Raw genomic sequence first — 13,377 nt, forward strand, 5'->3', positions numbered from 1 at the left:
TTGCATCAGAGGGATGACAAGAATGTGTGGTCCTAATTAAATACAAGCAAAGATCCACAAAATTCTGACCCTTAAATACTGCTTCAGGAATATTGCTGGAATAAGCAGGATATAGGGATCTGTTTGGCCTTTTTTTTTTTAATTAAAAAAATGGAGGCAATCTTTCAAATACTTTATCAACCTGGCATCTTGACACTGACACGGTGAGCCAATTAAATGATGGATATGGCCAATCCAAAAGCTTTCAATGGCTAACGTAAAAATGATTCTAATCATTTACCAATGTCTCGGCCTTTGTTTTTAAACACAGATATGTTAGTTTTCTGGACCTTCCCTAAAATGAACCTTAGGAACTGCTACACTTCACAAAAATATATGTGTAATTTCTGTCAGCTATTAATTTTATATAACCTGAATCCCAGTGTCAAACACTTAAAAGTACTACAATTATAAATAAACAAGGAACAAGAGCAATGGAGGCAACTTCTGAGTAAATAAAATGAATGATTTATGTACTTAACAGCCTTGACATAGCTTTCAAAGAATAAAGTAAGCTGAAGAAAATTACACGTAGAGCCCTATTTCCAGATAAATCTAGTAACAGCTTGGCTCTTGGTTGAAAATATCACACAAACATATACTAACCGGAGATTCTCCACTATCAACAATGATGGCAAATTTTAAGCATTTCTTTCAAAGAAAACTAAAATTAATCCTAAGTCTTTCAACCCGATTAGTGACATCTTAGTCCAGTATACCTTAAATGACAAAGGCTGAGAAAAGCACCAACATAGATTTTTAAGTTTTATCCAACCATCATTTTAGATGTTAAAGACTTGCTTTAGTTAAAATGGCAGCAATGACAAAGAGGTAGATATGAAAGATGCCATTTAAATACTTTGAGACTACTCTTAGGTGGAATTTTAACTAGCTCAGGTATCTAAAAATAACTTCACAAGTTGAATCTTCATCACATGAGAACTTCATGACATGTTCTTGTATTGGGGGGAATATATGAAGTACTAAAAAAGTGAGACTTTAAAAGTACATTTACTTAAGCCAACATTAGAGATCTAATAATGAACCAATAATTTTTCCTTTTACCTAAATTTGACTATAATTACAGGGTTTTTTCCCTCTATTGAAATTTCTAGCAATTCAACATTCCAAAAGTCTTGGAAAATACATATGGTGCTCAGGTGAGCACAAAGACAGCGCAAAAAATGTCCCCTGAAATCCTAGAAGTTGAGCAGATAACATTAACAAGACATCGATGGTCACAAATCAGGACCTTCACAGACTGGCAAACACACACACACACACACACACACACACACACAAACCCAATCCTCATTCTTGCTGTAAGGCTGCATTTATATATATTTTTAAAGGCACCTCTCATTCTCTAGCTATTGCCTTCTTGATGATATCAGTTTTGTTAAAGCCTAATGTCAATGGAGTAGTTCAGTACTGAGAATGAAATATTTTTCAATTCACATTTGAATAGTCAGGTTTTCTTACATTCAGATTTTAATAAACTAGAATGACAGTCTTTAAAACAAGCATGCTAGCCTATATTGAATATAGTATATATACAGTAATTTAAACATTTAGAACTATATATTATACTGCAAAAGCAAATAGCACAACACTCTTCATACTCATCGTTACCTTCTGTGTACACTATCTTCAAAAATGAAAATACAAAACAGTAAAATGCACCTATGGTTTTATATATATATATATGTGGTCTATATATATTATATATATTCTTATAAATATATATAATATATATTTATAAAATATACATACATGTTAGACACTTTCAAATAAATTTTCATCATCATCTCCAAAAGAAATTTATAGCAAGAATACTGAAGGAATGAAAGTCAGATAAACAAAAATTTCTCACAAAGTTCATTATCAGTGATGCAGCTCAATTTCCCTTTTAGTCATAACTAAAATGATTATAAAAGCTAAATACTTTGCATAACTAATTATCTGTTTAATGGCAAAAATCGCTAAACTTGTTCAATAGAAAAATACTGATGGTTATTATATCACTTATGTTAAATATCTGTCTATGGTTTGAGTAGCAAATGAGCTCCATACGACAGCAGAGTTTTGAGAAGGGTGCTGCAAGCTCCAGGGATGGATCCATAGCATATGAAAATAAAGCAGGATCCCACAGCTCCTGCCAATTTTCATACTATTCCAATATATTTCATCCAGAATATTTACAAATCAAGCACTGTGATAGCATTCCAATGACTGAATCTTGAATTTGTTCACTTTATGAATTTATACTGAATTTTTGATAGGCTGAGGGAAAAACCAGATATATGTTTCTATTTGCTTGGAAGACAGCTTTGGCTCATTTCTAAGGGAAGATCATACAGTGCTAGTGGAGAAGAACATGTTTCTGTGTGCATTCTCCAATGGCACAGCACCAGCTTTCTAAGGAACTTTCAACAGTTCCATCATTTGCATTATAGTCTACATATTTCATGGTTATTTTCTACCCACTAAAGAAATTTTCAACCATGAGACATAAAATGCAGGTGAAGAGAATTTCTTCATTTTGAGAATTTCAGTGATGCAAAAATAAAGCAGGCACTGCAGACCATGGAAGGTACTAAAGCAATAACTGATAGAATAGCTTTGCAGATGTCCATAATTAAGATACCAAGTAAGAGCACCTGACTGAAATTTTCCAGTATCCTTGTACATGTTAGGTCAACAAAACCATTTCTTTATTCTAATAAACCAAAAGAGGAATTCACCAAATACAACATGGAAATCTGTATCTGTGTGGGAATGCACACCTGGTAGCTCACATCCAGGTCAATACATTTGATGATGCAAAGGAGTGCCTTGAGCCCAATGTTAACCAAAGCACAGACAAATGGACAAGGTCTCTCTGTCAAAATATTAAAGTATATCTGTATCACAATCAGGCAAACTTAGCACAGGTACTTTAACTTCAAAGAAAATTTGCCTGCATTCTGCAGAATTCAGTTGCGGGCAAGCAAAAATTCTAAGAATAATTGTCAATTATTGCCTACATCACCACCAGAATACTTCATCAAGGAGTAGATGCTGTTATTACAATGGAATATGTGGGGATAGGAATGTAGGAATTATATTAAAAGGTTAAAATATTTATGGATATGGACCTTTAGAGTAATTTATTCTAGTTTTTAGATTGGTCTCTGACATTTTGGGCAAAAAAGAAAGAGTGAGGAGGGGTGAGACAGTTGCAGGGATGAGGTTTATATACCAGAAGGCCAGACATGGGTAGTCATGAGAATCCCAAGAGCTGACGTGTGAGTCACAAGCAAAGTAGGCTCAGAAACCCCTGGTCTTTCAAGATATAATTTTTCCCCCAGAAATAATATTGATTCACTGCCTATTAAAACATGTTGTGTATTCCAATTAAATACCTAATTAATAATGGGGGAGGGAAAGAGAGAGAGAACTCTTTATCCCATATCACATACTGAACTCTTCCATCCCAATTTCCAGGAGGTTCTTCTTGGAGATATTAATAGAGGACTCCTGGGTTATAAAACACTTACTTTATTTAGATCTTTTGCAAAAGCAGCTGCCTGAGGTTAACCATACTCTTTGGACTATTAAAATATAATCATTATAAACTATTTTGGGTAGGTGTCAGATAATTTTAATATGAGATACAAAAAAGAAAGAGTAGAGATCATCTGAAGCATGGATATGTGGGTGGTGATAGATAAGTACTTGGCAAATAACTTCTGTCTTTTCAACCACTGAAAGGTAAGATTTCATTGATATGAAATAAACACTCTGACACTATAAATATCATGAATAAAGTGAATTTTTAAATTAATAAATTATGTCCGGTTTGCCCTCAAAATAAGTAGAATCTTAAACCCGAATAAGTTAAATCCTTTAGTAAAAGCAGACTCTATCAACTATTCTTCATATTGGTGAGTGCTTTTCACAACTAACCTTTAGAATAAAACCAAATTTATTTTCAAAAGTGATACAATATAGAAATCTGCTTACAAACTATTATATTTCACATTTCAGAATAACAATATATTTAACATATTATTGCATTTCTTTTTTTCCCTAATAGGTAAATTCTTTGCCAGGTGCTTTATATGAACAGTTGAAAAGACAGTTAAATTAAAAAACTCATTTTAACACTGCAACTGGTCTTTATGCACACAGGGATTAGTATAGCAGATATGGTAAAGATTATTTTTTTTAACTACCTAATGTGTGAAACAAGATTTCCCAGGGGAGAGCTAGGTCTCCCTAGCTCTTCTGAAACTCATTCTTCTTAAACTCACTCTTCTTGAACTCATTCCCAGCCACCAGCTTTTTAAAATATTCCTTATAATGTGCCCTCTTTTACTCAATAGGGACAAGATAAACCTATGTTCGCTTGGCCTGCCTAGCGAATTAGAACAACTTCAGAAATAAAAGCATCTACTTGGGGGGATAATTTGCAACAGTTTCAGGCTCACAGATTCAGCTGAGCTTGCAGCAACCTGAACAGACTTTAGTTTTAGAAAACAGTATACGAATTGCAAAACTATACTTTTAACAAATGTTCTCTGTGCTCCTCCAGCAGAACAAAAGAGCAAGACAAACTGATTCTTGCCCTGGTCTTCTGAATATCTTTGTGCAGTTGACTATTTATAAAGAGCTAGAAGGTAGAGATGATGCATTGTGTCATACAAATACTTTAGCCAGTGCATCAGCTCCAGCACTGGCTATATAGCATTTGGATGGATGAAAAGCTACATCGTGAATCGATTCTTCAAACTTCTTCCGGTGAGCTGTGAACTCTTGGATACATGTCTTACTTTCTAGGTTCCATAAACGTATTGAACAGTCATGACCTATACAAAAGAAAGGAAAATATTACAATAGCATGAAAATAATAAGGATAAAGAAATAATCCATAGTTGATGTACTTACTGCCAGACATCAAGTAGAGGCCATTAGGATCAACTGCTAAACTTGTAACTGCTTCTAGGTGGGCTACCATTGAGTGGATCAGTTTGCCTTTGGAAAAAAGAGATTATTACTCTATTAATGACTTTTCTCATCCTGAAAATATGCCAGCTATGTTATACTGGTTAGTCCTCTCTGCATCTCCAGTTAGTCCTCTCTGCATTTACCGTATCAATAGCTTTTTTAATCAGCGGAAACAAATGTCTCCCTCCTCACTCTGACCATGGCAATGGTGAAAAACAAAAGCTCAAATTTCAGATTATATTTTTGCCTTTCAAAGAACAATATGAAAGTCAGTAATCTGCACATGTATTTCTTTAAGCCATGTTTATGAACTAGAACTCAAACATCACTAATCACCTAATTTATATCCTGTAGCTACAGGCAAATTATTTGGTTTATACTAAGAGACTAAGACAAAGCCAGAGGAGCAGAGAGAAATCTGATCATAATTTTGGTAGAAATAATACATAGAAAAAGAATTAAAGAAAATTATTCATTATTAACAGCTAAGCAAAGTCACCAAAAGTTAACCTTGACTCTAGGGCCCAACTATAGCAGAAACAAAAGAAAATAGCACTAATACAGTGTTTTTTCCCTAACACAGCTGTTAATAAATATTCTTTAGACTACAGAAATGTAAACTAGTAAGAACTGAGAAAGGCCCCACACCCCTTTTCAATTCAATCAGGATCAAACAGCGTTATAATACAAAAAGATTAGCCTATGGAAAAACAAGGCTATGACTCAGGGGGTTTCCATCTGCAACACCAAGGCTATTCAATAATTGAACAATTTTAAACAAAATATAATGATCGTATGCCTTTACTTCTAACATGTTCTCATTTTCTCCAATATATTCACAGCAACAGATCAAGTTTTAATATTACTTGAATGAATTTTTCACTATATCTGCAGTGAGAAACTTGGCTCTTAGGGCCAAAATATAGTCTATTAACTCTAATAAACCACAATGATTCTATATATGTCATCAATTTGGAAGGAATGGACAAAAACTGAGCTGGGAGAATACTGTGATTCAGTGTTTACTCCCTGACTATAAAGCCTGACAAAAAACTAAATTAGTAAGTTTTTTTTGCTTTAATAATAATCAATTTTTAATAAACTCTCACCTGTATTGTTATCATAGAATTTGATATGTCTGTCTTCATGAGCAGTGATGCTGATGGGGAGAGTGGGATGACTGATCACTCTATTTATTTGGCATGAAGAATTGGCTGCTAAAAAGAAAGAATTAAAGAGCAATACAAATTAAATTCATAAAGTCAATTGTAAATCACTGAATCATTCTAAGTAATCTTGATGTGTGATTGAGGAGGCAGAACACTTTATAATAACAATTATCTTTCATTGTTGATGACAGTAGTTTTAATTTTTAAAAGTAACCCAAAGACGGACTATTTAAAAATGGTGTACATACTCATATCTACGTTGGATTCTAAAGTGAGAATGCGCTGCTGTGTTTCCATGTTAAAGATGCTTGTATAGCCTTTGCTGAAGGAAGCTACCATATGGCTTGGGTCACTGCTCACCAGATCCACAGAAGCAGGGATTCCCAATTCTAAAAGAGTCAGGGCATATTCAAAAAGAATGGCAATTAGAGGATAACAATGACAATATACTTAAAATATTGCAAAACAAATAGTGGCACAATTTTCTTAAGAAGTAAGGTTCAACATTAGAATACAAATTAGCTCATAATCATTCAATGTAAATGAACTCTTGTTATTTTCAGCCTGAATCTATGTTATAGTCCTTACATGTTCAGCATATTTTCTATGTGTATTCAGCTAATAAATTAATGGAATGCAAGTTTTTATTTGTAAAACAAATGGAAAACATGTATAAACTAAAAGTTCTGCTGTTGACCTCCCCCGTGGCATGGGGGGGGTTACGTCTCAGCATTACCACCTCAAAGGCCCATTGTGACAGCCTGAGTTGGTCCCTGGCCAGGGAGCTAACCCACATGGCACAGCAGACCTCTCCTGTTTCTCTACTGCTCCCCTTAGCAGTGTATTTCAGTATATCTGCCTGTTTTGCTCCCTTATTCTGTCTGGTGAATCTTCACACCCTCTGCACCCTGGTCTGAACTGCAATTCTATGCAAAAATAAAAAAAGTTCTGCTGTTTCCCACTCAACATGGGACTTAAGAGTGATATCATGGGAATTCCTCATTTAAAAAACTCATCTCTTGGGGCCTCCCTGGTGGCGCAAGGGTTAAGCATCAGCACTATGAAGCAATCCACAGCCACTGCAGCACAAGTTTGATCCTGAGCCAGGGAGGTGACCCACATGGTACAGCAGATCTCTCCTGGCTCGCCCGCTGCTCCCCTCAGCAGTGTATTTCAGTCAATCTTCCTGTTCTGCTCCCCACTCTGCTTTGGTAAATCCTCTCACCCCCCAGCACCTCTGGCCTACACCCCAGCTCTAATATGCATAAATAAATCTTTTTTAAAAAATAAAAAATAAAAAGCTCATCTCTTATTAGGAATTCATTAAAAATATGGAATTTAAAAAGTTAAACTTTCAATTGTCATTTATCGAGAGTCATACTTTATCGAATTGCCAAATGTAGGCAACTTAATAAAGAGGGCATTTTTATTTATCATCATAAAATATGAACCATAGAACATGGTAAAACTTATTAAAACTTGAACCTTATATATAAACTTAAAAAGAAACAATGATATTTATATATGAATATAATCTGATTTTTTCACTTGGTTAAAAACCTAACAAAAGAACAATAAAAGTTCAAAAATGTGTGTATTACAAAAGAAGATCTATTAATGGCCACAAAGTACATAAAAAAGTGCTCAAAATAATTACCCATCAAGGAAATATAAATTGAAACCACAATGAAATAATATTAGACTCACAATACCATTATACTTACAAGAACATTACATTAAGAATAAAAAGCCAGGTGAGAGACCACCTTGTTCTTGCCCATAACAGATTCTCCTGTGGTGATTACTGGATGCTAAGACTGTCACCTGGGGGCCTCCCCTGGTGGCAGAGCAGTTGAACACTGGGTTGCGAAGCTGCCCACAGCCTGTGCAGCACCGGTTTGATCCCCGGCCGCCGCTGAGGGTCCCACATGGCGCTCAGACCTCTCCTGCCGTCTGCTGCTCCCCTCAGCAGTGTATTTTGTCCGCCTGCCTGTTCTGTTCCCCGCTCTGGCTCTGGTGAATTCTCTCACCCTCCCATGCTTCTGTACCCAGTGCTTGTATAAATAAATAAATAAATAAATCTTTAAAAAAAAAAAAAAAAAAAAAAGACTGTCACCTGGACCCTAACTGACATGCTGTCCTGGGCAGTACTTGCTGCCACTGACACAGCAGTCCCCTCTCTAAGGACACAAAGTCCTCCTCAGTCCAGGGGCACTGGAGGCAACAAGGATCTTTCACATTGTTTTGTATCTGTACACCTCTTCCTAGATAAGGAGAAAAAGTTCGTTTGGAGCTCACTCCTGGGGAATTCTTTCAGTTACTTTATGCTAAAACTTGTGTAAGAGAACCCTGTGTGCTGGATTCTAGCCCATGAAATATATGTGATTACTCCAGATACCTTCCCTGTTATATCAACAATAGGGTTACTTGTCAGAAATTATACATACTTGGAAATTCAAATAAATATGCTTTGCTTTAAAAACACTCTAGGTTATATTTAAACAGTAAGAGTTTATAGAATCATTTATTTGTTTGTTTTTACAAGACATTCTATGAAAGATTCAGAAAAATAATTTTTAAAAGTTTATACCTTGATTATCATTGAATACACTTAGGGCTGGAGCAACCTCCGTTGTATTCCATAAACGGAGAGTGCCATCTGCTGAACAGGACAACAAACGCTGGTGTGCTGCACTGTAAGCCAAGCCCCAGACTGCATCGGTGTGGCCTAGCAGAGGGCCTCTTAAAACAGATGGATCTATACAGAACATCAAAAATGCAAAATCAGGACCAAAAAAACAAATCATAAAGGTACATAGATTCCAGAGAAAGTAAAATACATAAACAAAAGCATCTGCTATGAGATTCCTAGTTTCTATTATTCATTTGAAATTCTGCTGTAATTAAAAACAGGCTTGAAAAAAAAAAAAAGGCTTGAAAATAAACAGTTTTAAATATATTTAAATGTCAAAAGCACATATTATTCTCTCTTAAAAATTATGTAATTTTTTATCTTTCCCTTTTCCCCTTCCATTTGTCTAGATATTTTTAAATGATGTTAATACAAATCATTTGAATTTAATCTACCTTCAGAGAAATCACAACTCACATTACTTGAGGAAATGAACAGAGTTCCTTTCCTCCTCTGAATTTCTCCAGCACACTGGATATACTCCTTAGATCGCTTATCACACTGTATTATGAATAGCAGTTTTCCTGGGAGCAAAAGGATTCTGACATTCATCATAGTCATGAACTGAGACCTACAGGAATCCTTTCATATACCAATAACTGCCATGTGGATAACGCACATGTGAGGGAGGGAGGAAGGTAAAAGGAGGATGATTTAGCACTGTCTCATGATAAAAGTCATATAGGGAGGGCCTCCCTTGTGGCCTAGGAGTTAAGTTTCAGCTCTATCAGCACTGCCAGTCTGAGTTCAATCCCAGCCAGGGAGCTAACCCACATATGGTGCAGCAGACCTCTCCCCTGTCTCACTTGCTGCTCCCCTCAGCAGTGTATTTCAGTAAATCTGCCTGCTCTGCTCCCCACCCTGTCTACTGAATCCTCTCACCTCCCCACACCTCTGGCATACACCCCAGTTCTATGCAAAAATAAATAAAACATTAAAAAAAAGTCATACTGGGAACTTTAATTTATTAGTTATATGACTCTATGAAGTAGTACTTTTTAGATGGTTCACAGATGTTACTTAAAACGTCAATGCTGTCATCTGTCCCATATCCTCACTTGGACATGGTATAAAATACTTGAAGATGTACTGTCAGGCACTATGCTAGATGCTGGGTTCACGCAGACAATTAAGACACAATACTCTCCTTGTTCTTAAAAGACAGTGTGCTAAGTGGTGACAGACACCAGTTATGGAGAATAATTGGGATGAGAAAAAAAGCTTGTTGGAGAATGACACCTAGAGTATACAGACACTAGCCAGGCAAAGAACAGAGGGAAAGGAGGTAGCACCTACAAAATCACAGAAGGAAAAACAGCATGATATGTGAGGAAATATATAAACAATAAATAATTACAAGTGTGATGTTTGAGGCATGAAATGCCTAGTTTATGGCAGGATTTCTTTGACTTATTAAGAGACTTGGAAATTCTCCTAAAAGTAATGGGGAACCACTGAAAGAAAGGTTTCCTGGAACCAACAGGGTTAAGTATTTAACTTCATCTGTTGTGTAGAAGACAAATTAGATAGAATCAAGATGAAGTCAAGGGAACTGATTCAACAAACTTGGAGAGTGACAATGATAACCTAAGCTGGGTCAGAGGTAAAAGGGACAAAGCGGAAGGAATACATTAAAGAAACATTTAGAGGGTGAATCAAGAGTAATACTGTTAGGTTTCTAGTTTGGTGATTCTGGCATTGCTTCCAACTCACAGAACATATGGGGGAAGAAACACAGAACTTGCAGGGATTTACAGACAATGAGATAGCCGTTTTGAAATACCTGATAGGCCAGTCTGAAAACTTAAAGAAGAAATTTGACTTAACAGTACATAAATGCCTAGCAGTGGATTCAATTTCCCAAAGAATATACATACATATACAGTAAAGAATTAGGGTCTAGACCTTGATAAATATTAATATTTAAGACCAGAAAAATAAAAAGTTAATGAAGTACAGGAAATTCTCACAAGTGTCAAAAATGTCCAGAGTGTACAAATTTCAAAAAAAGATGGAACACAGTCTTGAGATACACTAAATAGATCTACTAAAATAAGAATTGTAAAAATACCCCTTTGGAGGGATCAGGCAATTAGGTAGGTGGTTTCTGATAATCCTATTATATTCAAGTGATATACATTTCCCTCTCCCCCAACTCTGCACTACCCAAATGAAGAACATTCTTAATTGGTATGATTTGGTAGATTATTTTTTAGGTCTGGGAATGCTAAAAAATAAATTACACATAAACTAACAGTTATAGCATACCCATACCCATGTCTCACTATTCGGAGACCCTGGGGTAGGTGATCTACCAAATCACAACCAAACAGGAAGCCTGTACAGCCGGAAGTCAGAATGTAAAGGGAGGATGCACAGAGAAAGGGCATGGAATCACCAACTAGTAGTTGTTTCCTAGACAATACCACCACAGAGACACAAATGAAGGAAAGAGACTAAACTCTAGAAATAAGAGTTAAGAAAAGGCGACCCCTTGTCAGAATGGGAGACGCCTGAATTTACCCCAGGGATGGAGACAAAGAGCAAAGAGAGAGACAGAAAGGGAAGGAAGGGGAGTGGGAGAAGGGAGGAAAAGGAAGATACCAGAGTGCAGTCAAAAAGGAAACAAGAGGGGCCTCCCCGGTGGCGCAGCGGTTGAGCCCTCGGTTGCGAAGCTGACCGCAGCCTCTGCAGCGCTGGTTCGATCCCCAGCTGCTCCCCGGCCACTGGAGGAGGGTCCCACATGGCGCGCAGACCTCTCCTGCAGCAGTGTACTTCGGTCCTTCTGCCTGCTCTGCTCCCTGCTCTGGCTCTGGTGAATTCTCTCACCCTCCCGCGCTTCTGACTGTGCCCAGTGCTTGTATAAATAAATAAATAAAAATAAATAAATCTTAAAAAAGGAAACGAGAATGAGGCAAGAGTAAACAGGGAAGGTTTTGACTTAGGACACACTGAGCACAATTGCTCCTCTGAGGCAAGAGAGAGAAAGGAAATAAGAAAAGGCATGGAACAGATACATTTATAAGAGAATTTCATAAAATATATGTTAATTGCTTGTTAAATAAATGTTTGGAGAAATTTTTGTTTATAGAACTTCTTTATTTAGGTTTGGTGGTAAAATTAATCTAAAATAATAATGAAAATATACTTTTATGAAAAATATGATCCCATTCTAGAATTTAAGGGGCAACCAAAATAGTTAAGTCTTAAACACATTTTTACAAGGGAATTTTTTGGTAATAACTAGTGATTGATTACAATGTGGATGTCGTGGTACTGCTCCCAAGATTTAAGGACATTCTTAATTTTTAAGACTTTTAAAATATTTCGATGCACTGAACATTGTCATTAGCCTCTAATCTTCCAGTAATAATCCATAGAAGATGACGCCAAGACTCATTTTCCTTCAAAGTTAGTCATCAAGAATAGTGATGATTGGGGGGAGGGAGAGCAAATACTGTTTAAAAATGAACAATGATGTAAAAAATTAAAAAAAAGAATAGTGATGAACTGTGATATTACAGTTTAGTAATAATGCATCAAGTACTGTACTGGTGCCTAAAATGAAGAAAACGGTCAATCAAGTCAGCATTTCCAATCAATAAGACTTTGGGAAGTCTTACTGCTTTTTATACACTGTTTTCTAAATACGTGTCTCTTTTAACAAAATGAAGAAATGGTTATCTTTCATCAATTAATGATAATTTCAAAATTATCTCATTTTACCCATATATGTATTATGAAAAGAAATCATTTTACTCTTTCAAACATTTGTGGACTTACATACCATAAGAGTCATAGGGGTCAATGTTGGGGTTGGTGGTGTTCCAGCTCTGGATCAGTCCATCAGTGCCGCCACTATAACACTGCTCCCCATTGCTGCTCATTACCACACAAAGCACTGGACCTCTGAGGATAAAAAATAATTTCTATTCTCAAAAATCAACCTGCTAATAGGATTTGTTAAAAATAATAAAGAATGACCTTTTATATTTTTGAAAGATTATAAAACAAAACAAAAAATAATATACAACCGCTATAATGTGTCCCGGAAAGCCTAAAAGAATTTACTATCTATTTATATAAAAAGTCTAGCAATCTCTGTGCTGAGTAAGTTAATTAATAACACATTCCATAAGCTTAAATGGAAGCATCAAATGTCACATGTGATTACAATAAAAAATGATCACATATTCTTATCTAGGTTATCGTTAAGGAAAAAATGGCCAGGACTTCTAACATTTAAACCTAACGGCCTCAACTTTATTTTAAGGTAATATATACCACTTAAATATCATGTAACTGGGCCTCCCCTGGTGGCGCAGCGGTTGCGTGCTGGGCTGCAAAGCTGCCCGCGGCCTCTGCAGCACCGGTTCAATCCCCGGCCACCGGCAAGGGTCCCACATGGTGCGCAGACCTCTCCTGCCGCCCGCTGCTCCCCTCAGCAGTGTATTTTGTCAGCCTGCCTGTTCTGTTCCCCACTCTGGC

At 36.3% G+C, this 13,377-nt stretch overlaps 1 protein-coding gene across 2 annotated transcripts in view; it reads right to left on the reverse strand.

Moving 5' to 3' along the window:
* Window positions 1-4,719: 4,719 nt before the first annotated feature.
* The window catches only part of STRN (striatin), a gene marked incomplete at its 3' end in the record, with an annotated part of 89,143 nt that continues 80,485 nt past the window's right edge, over window positions 4,720-13,377 (reverse strand). For both annotated transcript variants that reach the window (XM_084234518.1, XM_084234517.1), the window contains 6 exons: window positions 12,677-12,798; window positions 8,788-8,955; window positions 6,446-6,586; window positions 6,138-6,245; window positions 4,969-5,055; window positions 4,720-4,889 (listed from right to left, as the gene is read on the reverse strand). In XM_084234518.1, the coding sequence (XP_084090644.1) occupies window positions 4,720-4,889; window positions 4,969-5,055; window positions 6,138-6,245; window positions 6,446-6,586; window positions 8,788-8,955; window positions 12,677-12,798 (796 nt within the window). The remainder of the gene's footprint in view (window positions 4,890-4,968; window positions 5,056-6,137; window positions 6,246-6,445; window positions 6,587-8,787; window positions 8,956-12,676; window positions 12,799-13,377) is intronic.

Source organism: Talpa europaea, assembly GCF_964194135.1.
Source record: "Talpa europaea genome assembly, chromosome: 6".
Lineage (NCBI taxonomy): Eukaryota > Metazoa > Chordata > Mammalia > Eulipotyphla > Talpidae > Talpa > Talpa europaea.